We start from the raw sequence: 25,647 nt of genomic DNA, 5'->3' as shown, positions 1-25,647 counted from the left end.
TTAATCGTGAACTTCACTTTTTTTCAAAGTGATTGTGTGGCGTTTATAATTCCATGATTGTATGTAGCATTACTCGATTGAAAAATGTTAGATCTCCCGCTGGGAATCAGTAGCTCCCAGTATTTTTTTTCTTTTTTTTAGTAATTAAGTAAACATTATTTAATATTATTATGAATTTTTTATATTTTTAAATATTTAAAAATGTTAAAAAAATAATATAAAAAAATATAAAAATAAAAAAAGAAATTTTCCAGCGGAAGCCCCAGCGGTGGCCGTATCACTATCCTTTCTTTTTTGGGGTTTCACCTCGTGAGTCGTGAGGCTCGGAACGCTTGACTGAACGGAGTTGGAGTGTGAAGATCGTAATTTCGCAATACGTAATACAACCAAAAAGGCAACCTCAAAAAGTCACTCTGTGTCACTCTCCTCGCAAAGCACAGAGCGAGCGACAAGAGAGAGAGACAGAGAGAGAGAGAGGGAGACGTACGGTAAAGATGGCTCCTCAGATTCCTGGTTTCAACTCACTTTCTCAGTTTCTCTCTCTATATGCACATGCGATTAAGGATTTCTTTGCCTTTTTTCTCTTCATGGGATCTCTTTGGTGTGTTCAGATCTGTGCTGTTTGATCCCATTGCTCGTTATTACTGTTCTGTTTGTTTATTTTATTGGTGCGTTTTGTGGTATCGAGATTTCCCTTTTGATCCAGCAGTTAGTTTCTGCTTTCAAGTCTTTGTGCTTTGTTATGTTTTGTTCTTTGTCGTCAAGAAAATACAGGCAAAATAGTATTTTTTTTCTCTGTTGTAGATTTTTCATTTGTGTTTATTTTGTCAGTGTCGGGTTGAAGTCACTGGAGGCAGCGGTTCATCGACCTCTTCCTGAGAATTTGTTGTGGCATTAACACAAAACATGAATCGGTCGATAAACCTCTGCATCCAGCGCTCACCCTCTCTCTCATTGTTTACATTTATTTCATTATTTTCATAGTATTCTTTGTTGTTGCTGAGAAATTGAAGGAAACCAAAATAAAACTAATATCTTGTGTATACTGATCGGTATGGAACGGTGTTTGTGTTTTGTTTTGTTGTTGTTTAGGGGGGGTTGTCTTGATTTAATTCCGCCTTTGTTTTGGTTTGTGTATTTCCGTTACTTGAAAATAGAAAGAGCACAGAGATATATAGACGATAAAATTTAATCCTCTTCCGTTTGTACTGCTTTCTTAGCAACGAAGTGATGGGGGACATGCCTTAAAGTACATATGAGTGGGGAGCTATATCTTTATTTGATTGGCACCTTTTGTCCGAGAACAGCATCTGACTAATCCCGAACAGCATCCAAACAAATCTCGGAGTGCACAGGCCCTCGGCAACTCGAACTATATCTATCATATCGATGGGGGTATTGTCAGAACAGAATAATAATCATGCTTTGATTGTTTTAGCCGTCCTTTTTTATTCCACATTCTATTTCTATTTACCGAGTCATCTGTTTTACTTCAGCTATGATCAGATATTCCAATTGTTTTTTTTTTTTTTCAGATTGTAATTTTGCAAGAATTGGGATTTGTAGACAGATGTATTCCTAGATGCCTCTTATTTTTAGTTTTTTATTTTTTTTATACCCTCTTCTGCAATTTAGCACATGTTATGCTGTCTGGTGATATATTTTTAAGTAATCTGCAGGATTTGAGATGAATGATTTATGGGAAATCGGTCAGTTTTGTGGCCTTCCAAGATGAGTGTGTTTGTGTGTGGCAACTTCCTAAGATATGGCGGAAACAAACTATTTTTTTCATGAGAATGGTTAATATTAAGATGATGAGGATGAGCATGATCAAACTGCTTTGGACATCACAATTTTATTGTGATGAATACTGTGATATGATATGAACAAACGAAAAAATAACTTTGTTGTTTGACTAATTCTAAGTCACCATTCAATGATTCACTTGTACCAAACAGAACTGCTTGACTTGCAACATTTCATTTCATAAACTTGACAAGTTTTTGAGGACTTTTGATACTTGTTGGTTTCAATTGTTGCACTATATTTTGTTCCTCAGCAAGTTCGACTTATTTTCGAGCTTGATTGTAGTTTAATGCTTGCTGTCATTGAAGCTTCACTTACTTTTTTTTTTTTTCCTTTTTAAGCTTTAAAATCCTCAAATAATGTTCTCTGCTATTAATTTGCAGTGGGTTTAAATTTTCAGGTGCCTCCTTTCCATTTTAGCAAGAAGTCCTTCTGTTTGTGCTCCATCTTGTGTGGACTAACTTCTGGATGGCGTTTTATTCTAAGCCAGTTGTTCATGATATTCTTAAGACGAAAACAATAGCTATTCTTTATTTTTTGTTTCATATTGTTTCTGCTGGTGTTTAGTTTATTGTGCATTAGACTTTCTGTGTTCTATAGTTTCTTGTGCTTCAAAGTATCACAAGATATGCATCTAAATTTGCAAAACACTTCTACTGTTAGGAATTAGCTTTGAGGTCTTAAGTGTTCTCTTGACTATATTCTGTGCTCAATCATTCTGAATCTCTGATGTTTTCGGTTCGTTGAAATTAATGAAGAGGATTGGAAAGTAACGCATGAAGATCAAGATCCCCTGAAATTCTTACAGAATTGTTTTCTTCTCTTTTCTCCCCAAATGAGAATAATTGGAATGGATTCTATGCCAATTACATGTCATTTTGCTTGAGCAGGTGGTTGTAAAGTTATAACTTGTTTCTACCTCTGATAATGGTAAGAGAGTATCTTTGAAAGGAAGTTCTGAAGTGGCAGACATGGTATTGTTGTAATGTCTATGAAAATGAGGGGAAATCAACAGTTTTGAGTGCAAGTTGCTACAGTATCTTCTAGATACCTTGTTGGGTTCCTAGAGCAGGAAACAAAAAAAAAAAAGAAAAAAAAAATAAAAGAGCATTATCTTGTGCTGTGGATATTCCATTATGAAGTACTTTACATGCTTACCTAATTATTCTCTTCACTCCAATGGGAAGATTTTCATGCTGACTCTTTCCTGTCTTCTTTTTCTTGTTGATTCAAAGGGTTTACCTTTTCTATTGTTGCCGTTATAAGTTTCTGATTTGGCATCTATTTTTTATACGAGGAATACTTGTTCTTATTCCCATTCTTATCCATTCCATTAATATGTGAAAGTACGCACGGTGTTTTCACTCTAAAGTAAAAGCAAAAACTTTTAAGATATTCAAATCTCAGAATAGTGATATTAATAATGTTAAAAAGAATATAATAATGATAATAATAAATAAGTATATATATAAATTAAATCTTGTCATTTCAAGCTTCCTACATTTCCTACTTGCTTGTAGGTTTGATTCTTCTTTAAAGAGAACGGCTGCAAATATTAAAATAGTATATAAAATAAATTTATAAATTAATATTCGACTTATTTTATAGTAAAAATAATTTTACAATTTGACGTATTATATTAAATTATATCTGCTTGTGGGTTTGTTTTAGAGAAAGATAAAATGCTTGCATACACTCCTTTACTTGATGTAGGAAGCTTGATGAATGTTTATTGCATAGAAAATCTAACGCAACAGAGTCCACATGTCACAGATGTGGCCCCATAAAAGGATATTAACACTTTGTGCATTTTTCTGAGTAACCAAACGGATATTCACAGTTTCAACGTTTTCCCAAATGGTTGAGGACAAGTTACATTACTTGGGTACCATGGATCTCACCTTGTCCCCATCCAAAGACTTGTGACAGACCAATAATTGTGGAGATAATGAAAATGACATTGAAATCGTGATGATAGCTGTGGGAAAGGTAGCATGAATGCGTGGGCTAATGTGTGCCAAGGAAAATGACCAATATATTGACATTGAAACGTAATGGTATCTTGTCATGCAATAGGGGAGGAGGATGGAGATAAGGGAGCACTAATTACCTTTCACCTACACCCAATATTGTTTTTATGCATTTCCTTTTGTACATTATAAATTCTTCTTGTCATTTTTACATTTTGTATATTATATTTATTTTATTTTATTTTTATTTTTTCTATAATAAATATATAATATATGGATAATAAATAAAATAATTTAATTAGTTTAATAAGAATAAAATAAAATAAAAATTAAAAAAATAGAAAATAATATTTTAATATATAAAATATATGGTGTTGGATGATGAGTCAATTTCTCTACGTGCATAACCCCTCTCTCTCTCGGTCAAAAACTACTTCTTCTTAGGTGGCTGCCATAATTCCTACCTTTTTTTCATCCCTTCCAAAGTGTTTGAAGATGATAGGCATACCGACAAAGTGTCTCGATGAAAGGGTATGAATCGATATTTTTTTTTAACATTTGTGTTTATTTATTTTTTATAAAAAAATATACAAAAAATGCTTTAACTTTTTGGTACTAGTCCTCGGTCGTCCTAGCATTGTCCTACAAATAAATGCTTGTAGTTAGCACATGCATGGATGAATTTGGAGCCTAGATACAACTATCCCTATAAAGATATTTTTAAAAATTTTAGGTCCCGTTTGGACGGACAATTCAAATAAAAAAAAAATTATTTTAAATAATAGTAAAATTTTTAAATTAAAATGAGCTAAAATAGTTTTAAATTTTTTAGATTTAAAAAATATGTGAGTCTCATTATTTTAATTTTCAATCAAATTATTTACTGTTTATTGTCAGCTTTTCACTATTTAATATTGTTCATACAATGTTTATATACTATTCACCGTCAATTTTTCCTGTTTATTACTATTTATTTAAGTGAATTTTTTAAAATTTAAAAATAAAATATAATATATTTGGATAGGAAAAATTATTGTATAGTTAAGATGGAATGAAAACTGTGTATCCAAACCGGGCCTCTATGTGTATATGTTTTTAAGGTTCGGTTTGACTGTTAAAAATTTCTATTTCAAATTTAAAATTCTCATCTTATTATTATAATTTTTCTAAATTTTCATATAAAATATAATAAATAATTTAACTTTTTCTTAATCTTTTTAAATTTTAAAACAAAAATAATATTTTAATATTTTATCTGAAAACTCAAAATTCTCATATCAAAATTCTGATTTAAAAAAACCGAAGCTAAGTCTAGTAGTTTTGTTTACGTAGATGAACAAGAAAGTTTGATCAGTAGTTACTAGTTGCATGTCGCCTCCGGTCCCTACTGGTTTCACCGATGGTCTCCATACGTCCTATGATGCAGGAGTTATGTGCGATTGTCACGAGAGCATATGGTTCATGTACTGCCTTTTTTGAAGAGAAAATTTATTTATGAATCTTATTTTTACACACCTAACACATCGTCGATGTGGAAGCATTTTACGTCAGTTATATTAAAAAATGATTGGTGTTTGAATTTTTTTAAAGTTATAATAAATTTTACTATAAGTAATGTGTTAAAACATCGACTTTTGTGTAACAAAACTTTTTTTCAATAGTTTTATATTATTACGAGAACATTTTCTACTCTTGAAGTTGTTCTTAGCATGGAATAGAGATCTTCCTAACAGCTGAGCAATCAGATTCAAGGTTCCCTTCTTACGACAGCCTTAAATATTCCTTCTTGTTGTAGTAGACATAAATTCGAAGAGTCCTTATCCACGCATAGACTGTAACGTAAAAGCATGCACGAATAATGCATGAATAACACAATTTCTTATTTAGAAAATGCTTTCTATATTTACAATTTTGTGCACGTAACAATACGTGCTAACGTGTTAATTATTAAAAGAATAATGCCACTTTGCCTATTCATCTTGCTCCCTTATTTTGACTATTTATGTATTTTATTTTTATTTTTCTTTTACTTTCTAATTAAAGAAGTGATTATTAGTATATTGATTTTTTTAAATATTTAAAAGTGCTAAAAAATATAAATAAAAATAGAGGAAGAAATTTAAAGAGTAAGTTCTGCCTAGCGAGCACGCCCATAGATCATTGCTGGATGGTACCGTAGCAGGACTCTTATTGAATTGTGAAGATTTTAAAATTTAAAATCTGAATTAAAAATACAAAACTGATAAAATGAGATGGTTATTCAATATATATAGTAGAGATTTGCTACACATAAGCCCACACACCACACACTACATATTTTTTTTATTTTTTTCAAATTTTTTTTGAGTTTTTTAACTAATTAATTTTTTTTACTCATTATCTATATACCAAATATTTGATAAAATAAAAAAATAAAAAAATATGACGTGTAGTGTGTAGGTTTATGTTTAGAATTTTTTTATATAATATTGTGCATTTATACGTAAATGTAACACTGCTCTTTTTATTGAGATCCAAATATGTGCGCTTATCATTTTTCAAATTAGAAATAGGAAAAGTTTAATTATAGAATATTATTCATAGGGTCCAAAATTTCTTTTATTATTTATTATTTATTTTATAATATGAAAAAAAACCACCTTTAGACCAACATATCAAAACAGCCCTTTTATCAACCTTTTCATCAGAAACCATTGGGCAGAGATGTCGGTTCCTACAATGTGAGCACACATGTCCTAAGACCATGTAATCACAAAAATAGTTTAACATTGTTCAGATCTTTATAAGTTTGACTTTACACGAATCTACTAATTTTAGGACGGTGCAAAAATGTTCCCTCCCGAAATAGAGATATTAAAATTTCTAAGTAGAGGTAATACCGTTAATTAATATATTATGTTTACTTTAAAGTAGAGTAATAGTATATTTCATATTTTCATTTTATTTTTATTTCATTATCTAAGATGTTGTACATTTAAATCCCATTTAAATATTGAATTGAGATGAGATAAATCGAGTTATTTATGAATAGCATTGAATTAAGATGGTGGTATGAGTTTTGTAGAGTCCACTTAAAATGAGTTTAGATGTATTTGAATGTTAAGATAAATTTAGGTATATTTATGAAAAGTTGAAAAAAGTTATGAATTCACGTGTAAAGAGGTGTTAAGTTAAAAAATGTTATGAGTCCCATTTGTAAATTAAGAGATTTTGAGTTGAAATGAGTTTAGTGATTTAAGAGTTGAATGTTTGAATATTAGACTCAATTTAAAATTCTCAGTTTAGTCCAAGTTTCAAACGGAGCCTTATCACCATTAGATGATAAATAATTATTTAATAGTGATAAATATGTTACTTCTAATATAATAAAATAAAAATAAGATGATAGTATAGTATATAGAATTTTACTTTAAATTATCGTCCACGCTGCCCCAAATGTGCTTTGATTGTAGAGATAATGAAAATGACATTGAAATCGTGATGATAGCTGTGGGAAAGGTAGCATGAATGCGTGGGCTAATGTGTACCAAGGAAAATGACCAATATATTGACATTGAAACGTAATGGTATCTTGTCATGGAATAGGGGAGGAGGATGGAGATAACGGAGCACTAATTACCTTTCACCTACACCAAATATTGTTTTTATGCATTCCCTTTTGTACATAGCCCCTCTCTCTCTCTCTCTCTCTCTCTCTCTCTCTCTCGGTCAAAAGCTACTTCTTCCTGCCACAATTCCTACCTTTTTTTCATCCCTTCCAAAGTGTTTGAAGATGATAGGGATACCGACAAAGTGTCTCTCGATAAAGTGTATCAATCGATATTTTTTTTTAACATTTGTGTTTATTTATTTTTTATAAAAAAAAAATATACAAAAAATGATTTAAGATTGACCGATTTCCTTTTTGGTACTGGTCCTCGGTCGTCCTAGCATTGTCCTACAAACAAATGCTTGTAGTAAGCACGTGCATGGGTGAAGTTGGAGCCTAGATACAACTATCCCTATAAAGATATTTTTAAAAATTTTAGGCCCGTTTGGACACAATTTAGATAAGGTGAAATAAAATATTTTAAATAATAGTAAAATTTTTAAGTTAAAATGAAATAAAATAATTTTTAATTTTTAAAATTTAAAAAATATGTGAGTTTCATTATTTTAATTTCCAGTTGAATTGTTCACTGTTTATGTACTATTTATTGTCAAATTTTCATTATTCATTACTGTTGATGCAATGTTTATCTACTGTTTATATACTGTTTATCGTCAGTTTTTATTATTTATTATTGTTTATTTAAGTGAATATTTTTAAAATTTAAAAATGAAATATAATATATTTGGATAGGAAAAATTACTGTACGTTTAATTTGGCCATTAAAAATTTCCATCTCAAATTTAAAATTCTCATATTATTATTACAACTTTTCTAATTTTTCATATAAAATATAATAAATAATTTAACTTTTTCTTAATTTTTTCAAATTCTAAAAAAATAATAATATGAATATATAATATTTTAATATTTCATCTTAAAACTCAAAATTTCCATCTTAAAATTCTTACTTGCCAAACGGACCTTAATTCTAGTAGTTTGTTTATGTAGATGAATAAGAAAGTTTGATTAGTAGTAGCATGTCGCCTCCGGTCCCTAATGGTTTCACCAATGGGTCTCGATACATCCTATGACGCAGGAGTCATGCATGTGCCATTGTCAGGAGAGCATATGGTTCATGTAATGCCTTTTTTGAAGAGAAAATTTATTTATGGGTCTTATATTTTACAGACCTGACATATTGTCGATGTAGAAGCTTTCTACGTCAGTTATATTAAAAAATGATTATTATTTTAATTTTTTTTAAGTTATAATAGATTTTAATATAAATAATGTGTTAACACATCGACTTTTGTACAGAAAAACTCTTTTTTTAATAATTTTATATTATTTCGAGAACATTTTCTACTCTTGAAGTTGTTCTAAGCATGGAATAGAGATCTTCCAAACAGCTGAGCAATCAGGTTCAAGGTTCCCTTCTTACGACAGCCTTAATTAATATTCCTTCTCGTTGTAGGAGACATAAATTCAAAGAGTCCTTCCATATCCACGCATAGATTGTAACGTAAAAGCATGCACGAATAATGCATGAATAACACAATTTTATATTTAGAAAATGCTTTCTATATTTACAATTTTGTGCACATAACAATACGTGCTAACGTATTAATTATTAAAAGAATAATGCTACTTTGCCTATTCATCTTGCTCCCTTATTTTGACTATTTATGTATTTTATTTTTATTTTTTTTACTTACTAATTAAGGAAGTGATTATTAATATATTGATTTTTTAAAATATTTTTTAAATATTTAAAAGTGCTAAAAAATATAAATAAAAATAGAGGAAGAAATTAAAAGAGTAAGTTCTGCCTAGCGAGCGCGCCCATAGATCATTGCTGGATGGTACCGTAGCAGGACTCTTATTGAATTGTGAAGATTTTAAAATTTAAAATCTGAATTAAAAATACAAAACTGATAAAATGAGATGGTTATTCAATATATATAGTAGAGATTTGCTACACATAAGCCTACACATCACACACTACATATTTTTTTATTGTTTTCAAAAATTTTTTGAGTTTTTTTTTAACTAATTAATTTTTTTTATTCATTATCTATATACCAAACATTTGATAAAAAAAAAAAATTAAAAAAAATATGACGTGTGATGTGTAGGCTTATGTTTAGAATTTTTCTATATAATATTGTGCATTTGTACGTAAATGTAACACTGCTCTTTTTATTGAGATCCAAACATGTGCACTTATCATTTTTCAAATTAGAAATAGGAAAAGTTTAATTATAGAATATTATTCATTGGGTCCAAAATTTCTTTTATTATTTATTATTTATTATTTATTTTATAATATGAAAAAAAAAAACCCCTTTAGACCAACATATCAAAACAGCCCTTTTATCAACCTTTTCATCAGAAACCATTGGGCAGATGTCGGTTCCTCAATGTGAACACACTTGTCCTAAGGCCATGTAATCACAAAAATAGTTTAACATTGTTCAGATCTTTATAAGTTTGACTTTACACGAATATACTAATTTTAGGACGGTGCAAAAAAGTTGCCTCCCGAAAATAGAGATATCAAAATTTCTAAGTAGAGGTAATACCGTTAATTAATATGTTATGTTTACTTTAAAGTAGAGTAATAGTATATTCCATATTTTTATTTTATTTTTATTTCCTTATCTAACATATTGTACATTTAAGTCCCATTTAAATATTGAATTGAGTTAAGATAAGTTAAATTATTTATGAATAGCAGTGAATTAAGATGGTGGTTAAAGTTTTGAGGGATCTGCTTAAAATGAGTTTAGATGTGTTTGGATGTTAAGATAAATTTAGATGTATTTATGAAAAGTTGAAAAAATGTTATAAATTCCACGTGTAAAGAGATGTTGAGTTGAAAAAAGTTGTGAGTCCCATTTGTAAAGAGATTTTGAGTTGGGATGAGTTTAGTGATTTAAGAGTTAGGTGTTTGGATGACAGACTCAACTTAAAATTCTCAGTTTAGTCTAAGTTTCAAATGGAGCCTTGTCACCAATGGATGATAAATAATTATCCAATGGTGATAAATATGTCATCTCTTATATAATGAAATGAAAATGAGATGAAAGTATAGTATATATAATTTTACTTTAAATTATCGTCCACATACTATCCATATTAATTTTTAAATTTCAATACTTTATTCTCTCCATTGTTTTGCATTATATTGATCATCTCCTAGTTTACTTCCTTTGACCATTAACACATATAGTACGTGGAAAGTATGTGTGAAAAGCTACACACACAAACGCTGCCTCAAATGTGCTTTGATTGTAGTTGTTTAGTGTATAGTGTAGGAGGGTGATTCTTAAAGAAGATTAACAGGGTTGTGATGGTGGAAAAATCTAATCAATTTGGAACATGGTTAAGAGCTGATATGACTCTGTCAAGAAGGTCAAAAGCTGGTAGAACTGGAAGAATTGATAGTACTGAAAAGAAGGAACGTGCGGATTGTGAGAAGCCATATTCTGTTGACGGTAGTACAGAAAGTTGCAATATGATATCAAAGGTAAAGCTAGCGATGGAGGTGAATTCAGTGATGGAGAAAAATTACATTGGTGATCAAAATATTGGAAATAGGGAATATAGAGGAGTGAATCATGGAGTGGTTATGGAATTTTGGAACATAGGAATATGAGTGAGAAAAAAAGTGGAACAAAGCATGCGTGATGGTTTGGAAAATCAAATGCAAGAAGAAATTTCAAGAGGGAAGGCAAAGATTTCAGAATGGATATATGCTGAGCTCAGTAAAAGACTTGAAAATAAAGGGATGGCTTGGAAGTGTTTGCGAAAAAACTGAGTAACAAGTATTTGAAATTTAACAGCATGCTGGGCGGAAGGCTGGTTTGGATTGAAAGATGAGATGAAATGATTTTATATGAAAGATAAAAGTTAAATAAAATATTGTGAAAATATTATTTTTTAATATTATTATTGTTTTAGAATTTGAAAAGGTTGAATTGGGAATTGAAAAACTTAAATTATTTATTATATTTTGTATGAGAATTTAGAAAAGTTATAATGATGTGAACATATGAGATGAAACATTTTCCGAATGTCCCAAATTAGAAATTACTAAAAAAGAGGTGGAATCGGAAAACAACTAAGTATTGCCCAACAAGTATGCAAGTCGACTTAAAGAAGAGGAAAATAGAAGAAGCTTGTGAGGGAGAAAGGTATGCTTACGTTGTCTGATTTTTCAAATTTACCTAAAAAGAGAAGTTTAATTGATGAAATAGAAGAATATTTAGTGGGAGATCTTAATAAAAAATGAAAGGGTGATAATGAAGTGGAGAAGTACATTGAGAATGATCAAACGGTGGTGGCTTCTAGGTAGCCCTGCCAAGAGCTATGAAAACCTTGTATTGGAATTGTCGAGAGTTTGGGAACTCCCAAACAATTCAAAATCTTCACTGATTACTGAAGGAGAAGAAGCCCGAGTTAGTTTCCTTGTGGAAACTAAAATTAAAACATGTATATGAGATATTTTGAAAAGAAAATTGAAGTTTGAGGGTTGCTTTGTGATGGAGCCTTGTGGTAGAAGTGGTGGTATAGCTTTGCTATGGAAAATGAAAATAGGGGTATCAATTCATTCTTATTCTCGAAGTCACATTAATGCAATAATAAAATCAGATAAGAGGTTTGAAGCATGGGAGTTTATTGGATTTTATGGGCACCTGGATGCATGTAAATGGCAACAAACATGGAATTTATAAGACTCTTTAAAACCTAATAATCAATTGCCTTGGTTGGTATGCGGTGATTTCTATGAGATTGTTTCTCAGAATGAAAAAAATAGGGAGAAGACCTCAGAATGAAAGTCAGATGGTTAATTTTAGAAAGGTATTGGAAGATAGAGAATTGAGTGATTTGGGTTGGTATGGTTCAAATTTTACTTAAGAGTAATAGTAACAAAGATGGCATATACACTAAGCAAAATATTGGATAGGGGTGTTGCTAATTCTAGCTAGATCAATCTGTTCAAGAATGTGAGAGTAGACACCCTAGTTGCAAAGTGTTCTGACCATATACCCTTATTAATTTCTTATACTAAGGAGTATAACAAAAGGGATTTTTATAGTAGACCATTCAAATATGAGTGCAGTTTGAGTGTTGAGGATGAATGCAAGAAAATTGTAGAGAATGAATGGCAGAAGATGTCTCCATACATGAATATGCTCAGAGGGATTCATAAGAGGCTATCCAATTGAAGTACTACATTAAGAAATTGGAGCAGACAACATTGTTTAGATGTACAGAAAAAAAAATAAAAGAAAAATTTGAGATGTTAAAGCAATTACAAGATAATGAAGAGCAACATAATATTGAGGAAATACAAAAGCATCAAAGGGAGTTATGGATGTTACTTAATGAAAGTTTAAAGTGGAGGCAAAGGGCTAAACGATATTGGTATAAACTTGGAGATAGGAACACTCAATTCTTCCATGCTTGTGCCACACAAAGAAGAAAGAAAAAATTTATTAAAAAGATCCAAGATACAAAGGGCAAAACAATTACTAAGGAGTCAGATAAAGCAAGAGCTCTCATGGATCACTTTCAAGCTATTTATTCTTATAGCAAGTTGCATTCAATCTATTGATAAAAGGGTCACATATGAGATGAATGTCCAGTTGGAGATGCCTTTCTCTTCTATTAAAGTTTATGAGGTCTTGAAACAAATGTGCATTCTTAAATCTCCAGGACTAGATTGCTTTGGAGCTGGATTTTATCAAGAGCATTGGAATATTGTTGAGACTGAGGTATGCATGGCAGTGCTTGAATTACTTAATAGATGTCTAGTAATCTCAACCATACTTATATAGCTCTTATTCCTAAATGAACTCTTTTTTTTCTATCAATGATTATAGGCCTATATCACTTTGTAATGTTTTGTACAAACTGATTTCTAAAATCTTAGAAAATGGGCTTAAATGTATTTTGTCTAATATCATGTCTAGCTGTCAAAGTGCATTTGTACCAAAAAGATCAATAACATATAATGTAATGGTGGCCTATGAGGTCCTCCATTCCATTAAAACAAGGAAGAAAAGAAAGACTGGTAGTTTGGCCTTAAAACTCGACATGTCTAAGGCCTATGATAAAGTGGATTGGAAGTTTTTGGAAGTTGTGATGAGGAATATGGGATTTAATGAGAAGTGGATTAGTTTGTTGATGTTATGTGTTGATTATGTTTCATATTCTGAATTAATTAATGAGAAGGTTGGAGAGAAGTTTAGCCCAACTAGAGGATTAAGACAAAGAGATCCATTGTCCCCTTACCTGTTCATCCTATGTGCTGAAGGCCTAAGTACTCTATTGAGTAAAAGTGAGCAAATTGGAGGGATAAGATGTGTTGTAGTAGCTAAAATGGGCACAGAGATCACGCATTTGCTTTTTACAAGTGATAGCATCATATTTAATAAAGTAACTCAAGCAGACTGGTAGAAGATCCAAGAAATTCTCCACTAGAATGAAGTAGCTTCAGGCAAAGCACTTAATAGAAAAAAGACTTCAATCTTGTTAAGTTCCTACACAAGTGAGGTTGTTAATAGATAGATTCTTCTAGAAGCTAAGACTATGGTGTGTGGTGATTATGGCAAGTATTTAGGTCTACCAACTATGGTTGGAAGATTTGAATACAAGACTTTCAGGGGTATCAAAGAGAAGATATGGAAAAATATCGATAGCTAGTAGTCCACTTTTCTTTCTACTGTTGGAAACGAAGTATTAATTAAGGTAGTTCTCCAATCTATGCCTACTTATTCAATGAATGTTTTTCTTTTACCCAAGATCTTGTCTTAGGAGATTAATGCCTTACTTGCAAAATTTTGGTGGAGTAGCAAGAAGGAAGGGAAAGGAATACATTGGACAAGGTTGGAAAAATTGGGATAAACAAAAAAATGGGAGGGTTGGGGTTTTGAGACATACAATAGTTCAATAAAAGACTATGTTAACTAAACAAGGTAAGAATTTATTGCAAGAACCAAATTCCTAGGTAGGCAGAATTTATAAGGAAAAAAACTATAAGAATTGCTAGTTTTTGTAAGCTAATTAGGCACTCTCTATCCTTTAGTTGGAGGAGTGTATGGTCAACATAGGAATTATTAAAAGATGGAGTAGTTTGGAGAGTTGCGAGTGGGAGAAATATCTCAATATGGGGTAAAACAATGGATCCCACAATCACATTCTTTTAGAGTACAATTTTCTGTCAAGATTTTGTATGAAAACTCAAAGGTTAGGGCATTGGTGATTGAGGAGTTAAACTGCTAGAATGAAAAGTTAATATATGAAATTTTGAAAGGGTTGAAGCCATCTGTAATATTCCTTTGAATAGAAGGGAGGCCGAGGATAAGGCAATATGGGGTTACATTAAGGATGAAATTTTTTTTGTAAGAAATACCTATCATTTGGGGATTAGTAAGGAAAGGAAAAGCAAGGAGAATCATCCAATTCACATGCACAAAAAGCTATTTGGGAGAAGATTTGGAAGTTAAATATCATAGGTTTAACGAAACAGTTTCTGTAGAGGTCTTTAAAGTCTATTCTTCCTATTAAGCAAAGTCTATTCTAAAAGAAACTTGTGGAAGTTGAGATCTATCCAATTTGTTGTAGGGATGTAGAATCAGTTCAACATGTTTTCTGGTCATGTCCTTCCACTAGTGGTTATGGGCAGAATATAAAGTCTAGTTCACAAGTGGAGTAGTTGTGATGTGGAGTTTATTCAATTGTGGGAGAGGATGCCGAAAAAATTTCAAAAGGAGAAACTAAACTGGAGGAGTTATCAGTTATATTCAGAGGTTTATGCAATAGGAGGAACAAAGTCATATTTGAGAACAAGTTTGAAAGTTCCAATAATGTAATCTAAGCTGCAATTTCTAGTCTTGAAGAATCTCGTGAGGCACAAAAGATGAATGATGGGGCAAAGGAGAGTGAAGGAATGAACATAAAAGTTACTAAATGGCTTCTAGCAAAAGATGGATTGACAAAAATTAATTTTGATGCAGCTTTAGATGTTGTAAACCAGAAACAGAGCCTTGGACTAATTGCAAGAAACTGTAAGGCGGAGATTCTATTTTCATCTTGTATAGGAAAAACATTTATAGGGCAACCTATTCTTGTTGAATATTATGCTCTTTGGAGGCTATTGAATTATGTAGAGATCTAGATGTAAAAGAAGTCATTCTTGAAGGTGATGCAAAAAGTGTGATCCAAACTATTAAAGATAGTACGCATGAATGGGCATGGATGGGGCAGTTGATGGAAGATATAAAGTATAATTTCTCCTTAAGAGCAGACTGGCAATCTCAATTCACATACTGGGAAGGAAATTGTGTAGCTCATTCCTTAGCGAAGAAGGCTTTACATATGGATGGTGAGCAAATATGGATGGAAGAATGACCATATGATATTTATTATATTGTAACGAGATATATGACATGTATGAACTAATTTTATTTTTATTACAAGTGAATGAAATTGAGTTTTCTGAGTTAAAAAAAAGTTTGCTTCCTTTGAATTCTTGGATAAGGGTAAATGATCAAAAGTCATTCTGGAATAAAAGAAAGCACCAACGGGCTCTCGGAAAGTGGTTAGAGGGCTAAGACCTTGTTTGGGTAAGTCTAATTTTTAAAGCATTTTGAAAAAGTTTGAACTTCAAGACAAACATCTTTCAATGTCAAACAAATTTATGTTCAATTTTTCATTCAATAATTTGTCTAGAGCTCTGTAAAAAATTAAAAATAAAAAAAATAAAGCAACTTTTACAAAAACATAAAGAAAATATCCTAAAAGTTTATATTGAAACAAAATTTTAACTCAATTCTTTGATCCACTTCCACATACTCCAATAGAAAGCATATTTTAAAAAAAAAAAAAATCTAACATTTTTATCTACTTTTATAAAATCCAATAAAAAATAATATCTCAAATGTTTTTAAAAACATGATCAAAACATTTTCAAAATTCTCTTGATCAAGCACATCCTAGATATCCCAAAATGGCTATAGATTGAACTCCCAAGCAACTGCACAAAAGAAGTTAACAAAAGCCCAAGAAAACAAGTAAAAAGCTTTTTATCCACTGTTTAGATGGATGATATCATATGATAGATAGGTTAGAGTATAATGTCTTGGGGGAGCAATGGAACTCATGTTTTGAAGAGAGGAGGAGTTCGGGTGGTGACCACTTGGGCCAAAACCAACATGTGGCTTATAAGCCAGGTAAAAAATTATGAGAATTAGTATAGTCATAAAGATATCCTACAAATAATTCACAAATTGACATGACTTCTTATAATATTTTAAATTTACTTTATAATAAAAGTAGTTTTATAATTTAATATACCACAAAAAGATACGTCAATTTGTAAATTTATTTTTATACAATTTTTTTGTAATGAAAACATTTCTAAAAAATTATAGGGATTGAGTGGTTTTGAAGGAAACAGTGAGAGGAGTAAGGGGTGGGCCGGTCCATGTTGGGTGGTAGAGTTTGGGAAGACATAGATTTAAAGAGCCAAAACCACCCTCAAACACAAAAAGGAGCAAAACGATATAAGAAAAAATCCAGAAAAGATGTAAAAGCTAAAAGATGGGTGGGAAGGAAGAGTTATTCCTCCCTATGTTCAGGTGGTGGCCAAGGAAGGGGCTTAGCTTTTGTGTGAGATAGAAGTTTTTTGAGAGTCTTTTTATTTCATTTTATGAAGAACATTTACCAGTGGAGTCCCTATACCTCTAACTCTTAAAAAAAAAAAAAAAGGAATATTTGGTCCATTCTTTTTGATTGACCTATCATATTTTTCAATCTCATGTTAATAAATTTGATATTTATTTTTGAATAATTTTTTCTTAATATTATTGCTCTTGAATATAATTTTGGCTTAATTAGTTTATTAAATAAGTTGTTCGTGAATATAAAATTATGACCCAAGTATTAAACGATAAATTTATATAAAGCTCAGCTTTACTCACATAAAGTTGTATAAATTCGAATAATTTGATATTTATTATTTTTTAAAGTATTATCTCTTTGTTTACAATGGGAATATTTTAAGTACTATTTAAATAAATTAGGGGAAATCATATTTTAGCACTAAACTTGTTAGTTGAGTACTTAATATACGTATATATAAGCTCCATAAAAAATAATAGCAAAAATTCAAAATTTGCATGTCAAAACTTGTAGACAAAATTACAAAATACAATATAAATAATCTATTTTATCTAAATGAAATAGCTTATGAACAAGTTTGAGTTCGCTATTTCGACTTGTGAAAAGCTCGTGAAGAATATAAATAATCTATTTTATAACTAGATGAAAAGCTCAAGTCGAATATTAAAAGTTCAACTAAAAATTTAATGAACAAAACCTAGTCATCACCCACTACTCACTCGAACTTGGTTCGCTTACCACCTTAGTTGAAATTGTAGGGGAACCAAGGATACTTGAGGGCTTGGAAATGCAAAAAGTCTCATGACTCTTTAAAGACATGAAACTCTCAAAATTGGTTTAGGGTTGATTGACGCTTGTTTTAGTAATTGATTTAGAATTTTTATATGGATGAATATCAAGATAAACAATGTTTGGATTGAAGTCGGAGCAATGGAGGATATATAGCGGCTTTAGTAATTGATGAGATTTTCAGTAGATCATAGGTTAACAATACGGTTGAGTGGTCCACAATGATGCTTTGACAATGATATGGTGTGAGGATCAATGTTCACGGTTTGTTTGAGGGTGAATTCCACTGCGTTTAGTATACAGTTTCTCATTGGCTCATGTTGCTCTCAATACAATAATGGACAATTTAAGGTTGAAGAGATGTTGGAGAAGATGTTGTCATTGTGGAAATTCGGAGAGAGTTCCAAGAGAGTGTATATCCCATTTCCACATTTGTAATTGTTCCCTCATTTTATAGAGACGTTCTTCTGTCATTGGAGTTATCCCTTTAGTAGCCGAGTCCCAATTGTTGTATGTCTCTTTTACTTTTTTGTATGGCAGTCGACCTCTTTTGACTTTATCATTTCCATATTTTATCTCTTCCTTTTATTCCTGACAATAGGCTTCCAATGGGCTGGGTCCTAGTTCATTTTACACCCAGTAGAGCCCTACGATTCTTAAGGTCAACTTGTCCAACAAGAACTGCTTGAGAATCTTTAATGTAAAAGTCAACCATGATAAAAGAAAGTCTACAAGAACTTTAGAAAAATAAATGATGGGAACTTGTCATTGGTTTTTCATTGTTTTGCAATATACCAAAAATCATTGAGGGTGGGACTCCAGGAAACTAATAAAATTCCTTGTTAAAGGCTCTAAGGCTGGGCTCTAGGAAGTTTGTTTGTATGAGTGTATGACTAATAATTGCGTATCTCCAATTATTGTTAGCTAAGAGTGTGGAAAGCATGTACTTATTTCTTATTCGGTGATCGTTTTTGTTTTCATTGCTAGTGGGTTTCTTGCCATATGAGGTGATTTCAGTATAGTGTTGTTGTTTTGGTGTTAAAGTTATAGCTTGTTTGTTGTAAACTTCCACTAAGTAGATAGGAAATCTGTTTGCTCCCTAGATCTATCTTAGGCAATTGCCAAGCTTGTCTACTCGTTCTTGAAGACAACCCACATGTGGCGGTTATGGAGCCTAGAGGCTCATTCTATGTTGAAGATGTTAGAAGTTGAATGAGAGATCTAAGTGCTTGGCTTGAAAGCTTCCCAATGTATGCTCCTTTTGGTGGTTTTTATTTTTATTTTTTGGGGGGGCTCGAGCATTTGACTTTAGGGAGGCTCGACCTTTTGTAAGTGGCGAGGGGCCCATGTATTTGACTCTAGAGTGGCCCAACTTTTTGTAAGTGGTGGGGAGCCTAATTATTTGATTCCGGAATGGCAAAAGCTGTGTGTGCTACCCTCAGTAGTGGGGCGAGCATTAGCCTCAATCGCATGCACAAATACTAACCGCTATCGCTCATTGATGAGGGTAAGTTTTAGCCCTTATCACATGCGTGAGTGCTAACCTGAGTTGCTTGTTGGGGGCAGTGTGAATATTAGCCTTGATCGCATGCTCGAGTGTTAACCTCGATTGTTGTACACAAGTGCTAGACTCAAAAGTGGGGGGGCCAAGTCATGTTTGACTCTAGACCTGCAAACCTGAGCTAAGTGGCCTGGTCTTCAAGGTCGTGATTGGTGAGAGTTTAATTTCAATTGCAGAGGCTAGTAGGAAGAATGGTTGCTCACTTATCCTTGTGCTCTTATCCATTTGAGGAACTTTTAAAGTGCTCAAGTGTGGCTAAGAAAGACACCTCGTGAAAATCTGAGGACTTTTATGTAGAAAACATCCAAAAACTAAATTTGTTAGTAAAAGTAAAAAACAAATAGTAAGTTTGGGAGAAGCAAACCCAAGCCATATAGCTACTGCTTCAAAGTTTTGATTGGTGGAGATTTCTCTCCATTGAGTATTTTTGCTTGATAAATTGTTTGCTATGGAGCTATTTTTGCTCAATGGAGATCATTCTCCCTTGAGTGATTTTGGCTTGACGAGGAATGCTCACCATTGAGTGGTTTTTGTTGATGGAGATTGTTCACCAATGAGTAGTTTTTATTGATGGAAATTGTTCACTTGCATATCTTTATTTTTTTGCTAGTATTGGGGCTCATGGTTGGGTCTAGGGCGCCTGAGTGTTTTTGATTAAGACTGGCAAGTAGAGTGCTCTATTTATAAACTTTTCTATCTTCATGATCTTGTTTGCCCATTCTCTTGGAGTTTTGTAGAGATCTAAGGAGCTTTATGGGAAGAACATCCAAAATCCAAACTTTTTACCATAAATAAAATTTAAATGGTAGTTTGAGGGAAGCAAACATGGTCACTTAGCTATTGCTATCAAGCTTAAAGCTGAGCTTGTGAAGCTCTAGGTGAGGGTGGGCTTTAGTGCTCGCTAGTGATGTTCACACAATGCTTGTTATTCTAGCGAGCTTCATTCCTCACTTGTGATGTGAGTAGGCTGAGTGCCCACGATGCTCGTTGCTCAAGGCTAGCTTTAGTGCTTACCCATGGTGCTCCATGGGTTAGCGAGCTAAGTTGTTTCGGATGAGTTTTAGTACTCACTTGTGATATCACAGCACGGGCGAGCTAAGTACTCTCTAGGCTCGTTGTTTTGGGAGAGCTTAATTGTTTGCTTAGGTTGTGGGTAGGCTGATGACTGGCATGATCATTGCTCTGAATGAGATTCATTGCTTGCACATGATGCTCCATGCACGGGTGGGCTAAGTGTTTAGCAAGCCTTTTGCTCAGAGCTAGCTTTAGTGCTCGCTTGTGATGTGGGTGTTTGAGTGCCCACCACGCTGGTTGCTCGAGGCGAGCTTAAGTGTCACCCTTGATACCCTAGGTAGTGGCAAGCCTTGTACCTGCCACACTTATTGCTTGGGGCGAGTTTCATTAATGCTTACCCGTGAAATGGGCAGGTTGAGTACTCGCCATGCTTGTTGCTCGGGGCATGCTTTAGTGCTTGCTCATGAGCCATACTTGTTTCTCACTATAAGCCATGTTGAGTGCTCAGGGCAAGCCTTAGTGCTCCCCTGTGATGTTCCCAACTCAAGCGGGCTAAGTGTCCGTTAGGCTTGTTGCTTAGGCAAGCTTTAGTGCTTGCATGTAGGCCTTCTAGTTGCTCGGGGCAAGCTTTAGTGCTCACTATTGAACCATACTTGGTGCTTAGAGAAACCTTGATTGCTCGCCCTTGCATGCACATATATAGCATAGACGAGCAGTGCTTGTGTGTGCAATGCATTCCTCCCTTGAGTGCAAAGGTTTCCCGCTTTAGTCTTTTGAAATAGTGGATGATGTTTTTGCACTGTGCTTGCAACTTTAAAACTTAAATCATGAGAAATAAACATGTTTTATTTTGAGAAAGTGACAAGGGACTTATCTTCGTAGATGTTTTGGTGTACGTGATTCCCCACTTTGTTTTTTTAACCTTTTATCATGAATTCTATTCCTTCTCTCTCACTATAATTCTTTGTTGAGTCATGAGAGCGGTGCCTCCTTTATGTAGAAGTAGCTTTTTTTGGGTCATGCGACCTATTATTTGGAGAGCAAAAAATCGATAATCCCACATATGATACTAATGGTTTATGCAATTTTTCAACGGGGCAGAGACCAACAGTATGGTCGAATTGCCAACAATGATGCTTTGATGTTGATACAGTGCTCGGATGCACATTTATGAATTAAATAATAAATAAAATACATTAAATATGAATAACGAGAAAGACACATAAATATGTGGTTGAGCATAAAGGCCTACCTCCACAAGTGATTGAGAGTGAAGTCCATCATATATAATGATTTTACAATTTCTCATAGCCTCACACTGCTCTCAATACAATGGAAAATATAAGCTGATGAGAGGTTGAAAAAGATGTTATCCTTATGGAAATCTAGAGAGAGAGAGAGAGAGAGAGAGCCCCAAGAGAGTGTAGAGAATATCAAAGAGATCATGTATCTCATTTCCACGTTTGCAGTGGCCCCTCCTTTTATAGAGGTCTTTTTTCTTTGCTGGAGTTATTACTTTAGTAGCTGAGTCCAACTTCCTTTATCGAACATCTCCTTATATGCTTTTTCCCTCATATGTACGTACACATCACCTTATTAGCAAAATATTGTCACTACAAATATAGTTGGTGACACCTCAATACTACCAATTCCGATTGTCTCAACCAGCATTTATAAGGTCAGTTGATTCTCATCGCTCTCACTTCATCTTTGATTGAGTCAACTCTTACACAAGTATCCATTACCTCATGGCCTATTTCCAACCAGTAAACTTGCTGCAACCGAACCTACTTGTTTTCTTTGGCCATCAAAGATTCAAATTTCCTACAAGAAATGGCCATGACTTTGATACATTGTTGAAGAAGCAGATCTAGACTGGTTCTCATTCCTCACCACCCCCCCCCCCCCCCCCCCCCCCCCAAAACAATGTCATAAGATGCAAGTGGGTATCTAAGCTTAAAAACAAAGTTGATGGGTCTAATTAAGGTCCATTCAAATTCTTATACGAACTTGATCGAGGTCTCAAGTGAGAGAGTGATTGGTACATAAGGTGTGCTTTACAGTATTTATTGCTGCCCATATAAGTATTTTATGCAGTATAAAACAAGCAATAAATATTGTAAGGCTCACTTTATGTGTCTATCTTTTTCCTACTTAAGACCTTTAAATTTATTTAAAAACTTGAGGAGATAATTTCCCGTCATTACAAGATACGTTTGATGGAAAAATATTTTTATCAACAAGCTAGCTATTGACTATTCCAAAACTTACATGAATCCAATTATTAAACCATCTATCATTCTTTGATTTTGTTGCAAAATGATTTCTTGGCATTGTCATTTATGTAAATAAGTGTTTATGACCCAAACATGGGGCTCGAATGTCCCAATTCACAAATCCCATAGGATGGCCTAAATCAAGCTTCCTCAGTTCTCTAGGCTCTCAACCAGCCTACTTGATTTGGGTTTCAAAGTGATAGTCCTTTTTAGTGTTGGCCAATTCTGATTTCAAACGAACACGTTTGTTATTTGAAGGGGATGTCTTTTTTGAAGCCACACTGTATCAGAGCACACTTAGAGCCTTATATATTAATGCATTCACTGCATGCAAATAGACTCTCCCAGTTTATGCAATTCCCCAAAACACAACATTAGCAAGCTGTTAATTAAGTGAGTTTTGTGATCAAGCAAACAAGCCACTTTGGTCTATCTTTTCGTAATTCCAACTACATCACTTTGCAAGAATTTTCCAATGCCAATTGAGTTGTGAATAAGGATGATCGTACTATCCCACACAAGAGAATTATACATCTTCCTTGGTGGTAATTATATTATCTCGTGGTGTAGCAAAAATTAAACAACAGAGTTACGTGGTCCAGTACTGAAGTAGATTAATATAGATCTCTTGTGAGCACAATTGTCAGACATTCTCTATGCGATTTAGACAAAACACAAATAGCTAAGGTAGGAGGAGATCAACATCTAACATGTGAAAACAACATAGAAAGCATATTTACAAGAACTGTTCATTAGTTTTTTTTTCATGGCACTTGGCGGCCATTCTTTGACAGCCTATTTGTATGGAGAATGAGATATTCCATTGCTTAAGCCTCTTAATTGGCAATCCTTTCGATCTTCTCCTACTTGACATCGAGAAGAACTGAAAGATGGAGCAACAAAAACTGAAGAATAAACCTTGGAACTGCCAAATGAGAGCTGAGAAAGTTTGTTTCTATCATGATCATAAATATCACAGATTCCGGATTCAGAGCTTGATGACGAACAAACTATGGTTTCTTCAACAAGCGCATCAAAAGAGCTTGAATCAACTTTATCACCATGAATCTGATCTTCCCTTGAAATGATCGATCTTGCATGGTTCTTCATGATTGCATGCTGAAGAAGCCGGAAAAGCCTTGGATTCTTTTCCAATGATCTGCAACTTTCTTCATATATGCTCACAACTCCAGGAAATGGGAAGTTTGTCTTTGCATTTTTTCCTCTTAAAAGCCTGGCGGCGCTGTCATAAGCCAGGGCAGCCTCTTCTGCACTGTCAAAAGTCCCTAACCACAGCCTCAGTTTCTGCAAGGAGTCCTTGATTTCGGCAACCCATCTTCCTGAAGGTCTTTGTCTCACCCCTAGATACCTTCTTCCATTGCTTTTTCTTCTGTTTGGAAGCTCCATGCTTCCCTTTTCTTCTTTGGCATGGATTCCTTTTTTTTCTAGAGGTGTTGGGGCATGATTTTGACATGCGTTTTGAGGTTCAGATGGGGTTCCTGAGATCACTAGGCTGATGTCCATGACAGAAAGAGATCAAGCTGTTGTATTGGGAAAAATGAGAGAAACCCTAAGATAATAATAAAACAAAGTAATCTGACCTAAGAATGATGGTGGGGGTGCCTGATAATGGCAAGTTCAGGGCTCTTTTATTTACAAAACCAATGACATATTTAAATTAAATAAAGATTAGTATGTATCTAGGAAAATGTACACCTTACTGCAGTGGTCTAGGGAAAATTTAAAACTTTCATTAGTCCTCAAATGTATGGGGAATTAGAAAATGACATTATTCACTGCAGTTTGTAACTTTGTACAGATAGGGATGAATATAGGCATTACCAACTTTTGGGATTTATCATATGGATTTTGAATCACTGCTACTTTTTTTCAGGAGAATCCTATATATAGAAGTCAAGACAACATCAGAAGAAACAAATTTGGCAGATTATATCATTATAATGATACAGCTTTGACGAAAGCACCATGAAAGACTAATGGGTAAAACTATCCAACTTGATTGTTATGATTTGAGTGTTAAAGATTTAGCCAAATTGGTATCTAACAGTTTTAAAACTTTTGAATCAATGATTGAATATTTAACAATTGGCATCAAAGTAAGGATCACACTACGAGTTCAAGTCACGTAAGGGACAATTGGTCAGTATTCATGATAGAGTGGGCTATCATGGACATTGGATTCGGAAGCGTGGTGTAATAATATGATCATTACTTTTAAATTATTTATTTAAATTATCTCAGAGTTCTTTGTCAAAGTTGCACTTCTTTCATTCCCATATATATATATATATATATTATTTGAAAGAATAATGAGAAATTAATGATGATTAAATGATGGATTCCAATTTTTATTAAGAAAAAACTTTATCCTTTCTTATCTCAGAAGCATAACCAAGCAAATGCAGGAGAGTATTGACAATTAATTAATGTCACAACCTGACAAAGTGCCAATTAGGTGTTGATCTGAGGTGGAATATGTATGTACATTAGCTCAAGTAGGTGCATAAACTCCAAACCAATGAGGTAAAATAATAAAAAATATAAATTTTTTGTGAATATTTTGAGTATTTTAAGTCCTCGTTTAGGCTATATATATATATATATATAATTGCACAGATGGGGCAAATACATCCAACAGCCTGCAAATAAAACTCACTCCTCAAAAGCCCAAAAACAAATAATAATTCACCCACTCGTTTCTTTCTTAAATTCATCAGGCTCTCAAAACTAAAAAAACAAATGCATGACATTTGTCACATTATGGGTGTCTTTGATATTCCCTTAGAACGCGCAACTCTTTCTTTGGCTCTCTTACTTTTTTAAATTATGAAACGTGAATTTAAGTGCTGCAAAAAGTCTCAGAAGCATCTTTAGCTGTTTTGTTTGATTCTTCATGTCAGTTTTTTATACACAATAATATTTCATCTT

At 33.0% G+C, this 25,647-nt stretch overlaps 1 protein-coding gene and 1 long non-coding RNA gene across 2 annotated transcripts; one reads left to right on the top strand and one right to left on the bottom strand.

Annotated features, from left to right (window-relative positions):
* Nucleotides 1-226: 226 nt before the first annotated feature.
* Nucleotides 227-2,913, top strand: LOC122297704. The gene is made up of 2 exons (XR_006238859.1): nt 227-1,395; nt 2,207-2,913. It is a non-coding gene; the product is annotated as an uncharacterized LOC122297704 (long non-coding RNA).
* A 20,496-nt stretch (nt 2,914-23,409) lies between these two features.
* Nucleotides 23,410-24,298, bottom strand: LOC122295802 (ethylene-responsive transcription factor ERN1-like). Its single transcript, XM_043105058.1, has one exon. The coding sequence runs from the start codon at nt 24,220-24,222 to the stop codon at nt 23,494-23,496; it is 729 nt and encodes a 242-aa protein (XP_042960992.1). The 5' UTR covers nt 24,223-24,298; the 3' UTR covers nt 23,410-23,493.
* Nucleotides 24,299-25,647: the final 1,349 nt, after the last annotated feature.

Source organism: Carya illinoinensis, chromosome 15 (assembly GCF_018687715.1).
Source record: "Carya illinoinensis cultivar Pawnee chromosome 15, C.illinoinensisPawnee_v1, whole genome shotgun sequence".
NCBI classification, from domain to species: Eukaryota; Viridiplantae; Streptophyta; class Magnoliopsida; order Fagales; family Juglandaceae; genus Carya; species Carya illinoinensis.
Note: the sequence above shows the minus strand (reverse complement) of the source record. Positions and strands in the feature narration are given on the sequence as shown.

Coding starts and splice junctions, on each gene's coding strand:
- LOC122295802 (XM_043105058.1), bottom strand. CDS start 24,222: ATGGACATCAGCCTAGTGATCTCAGGAACCCCATCTGAACCTCAAAAC.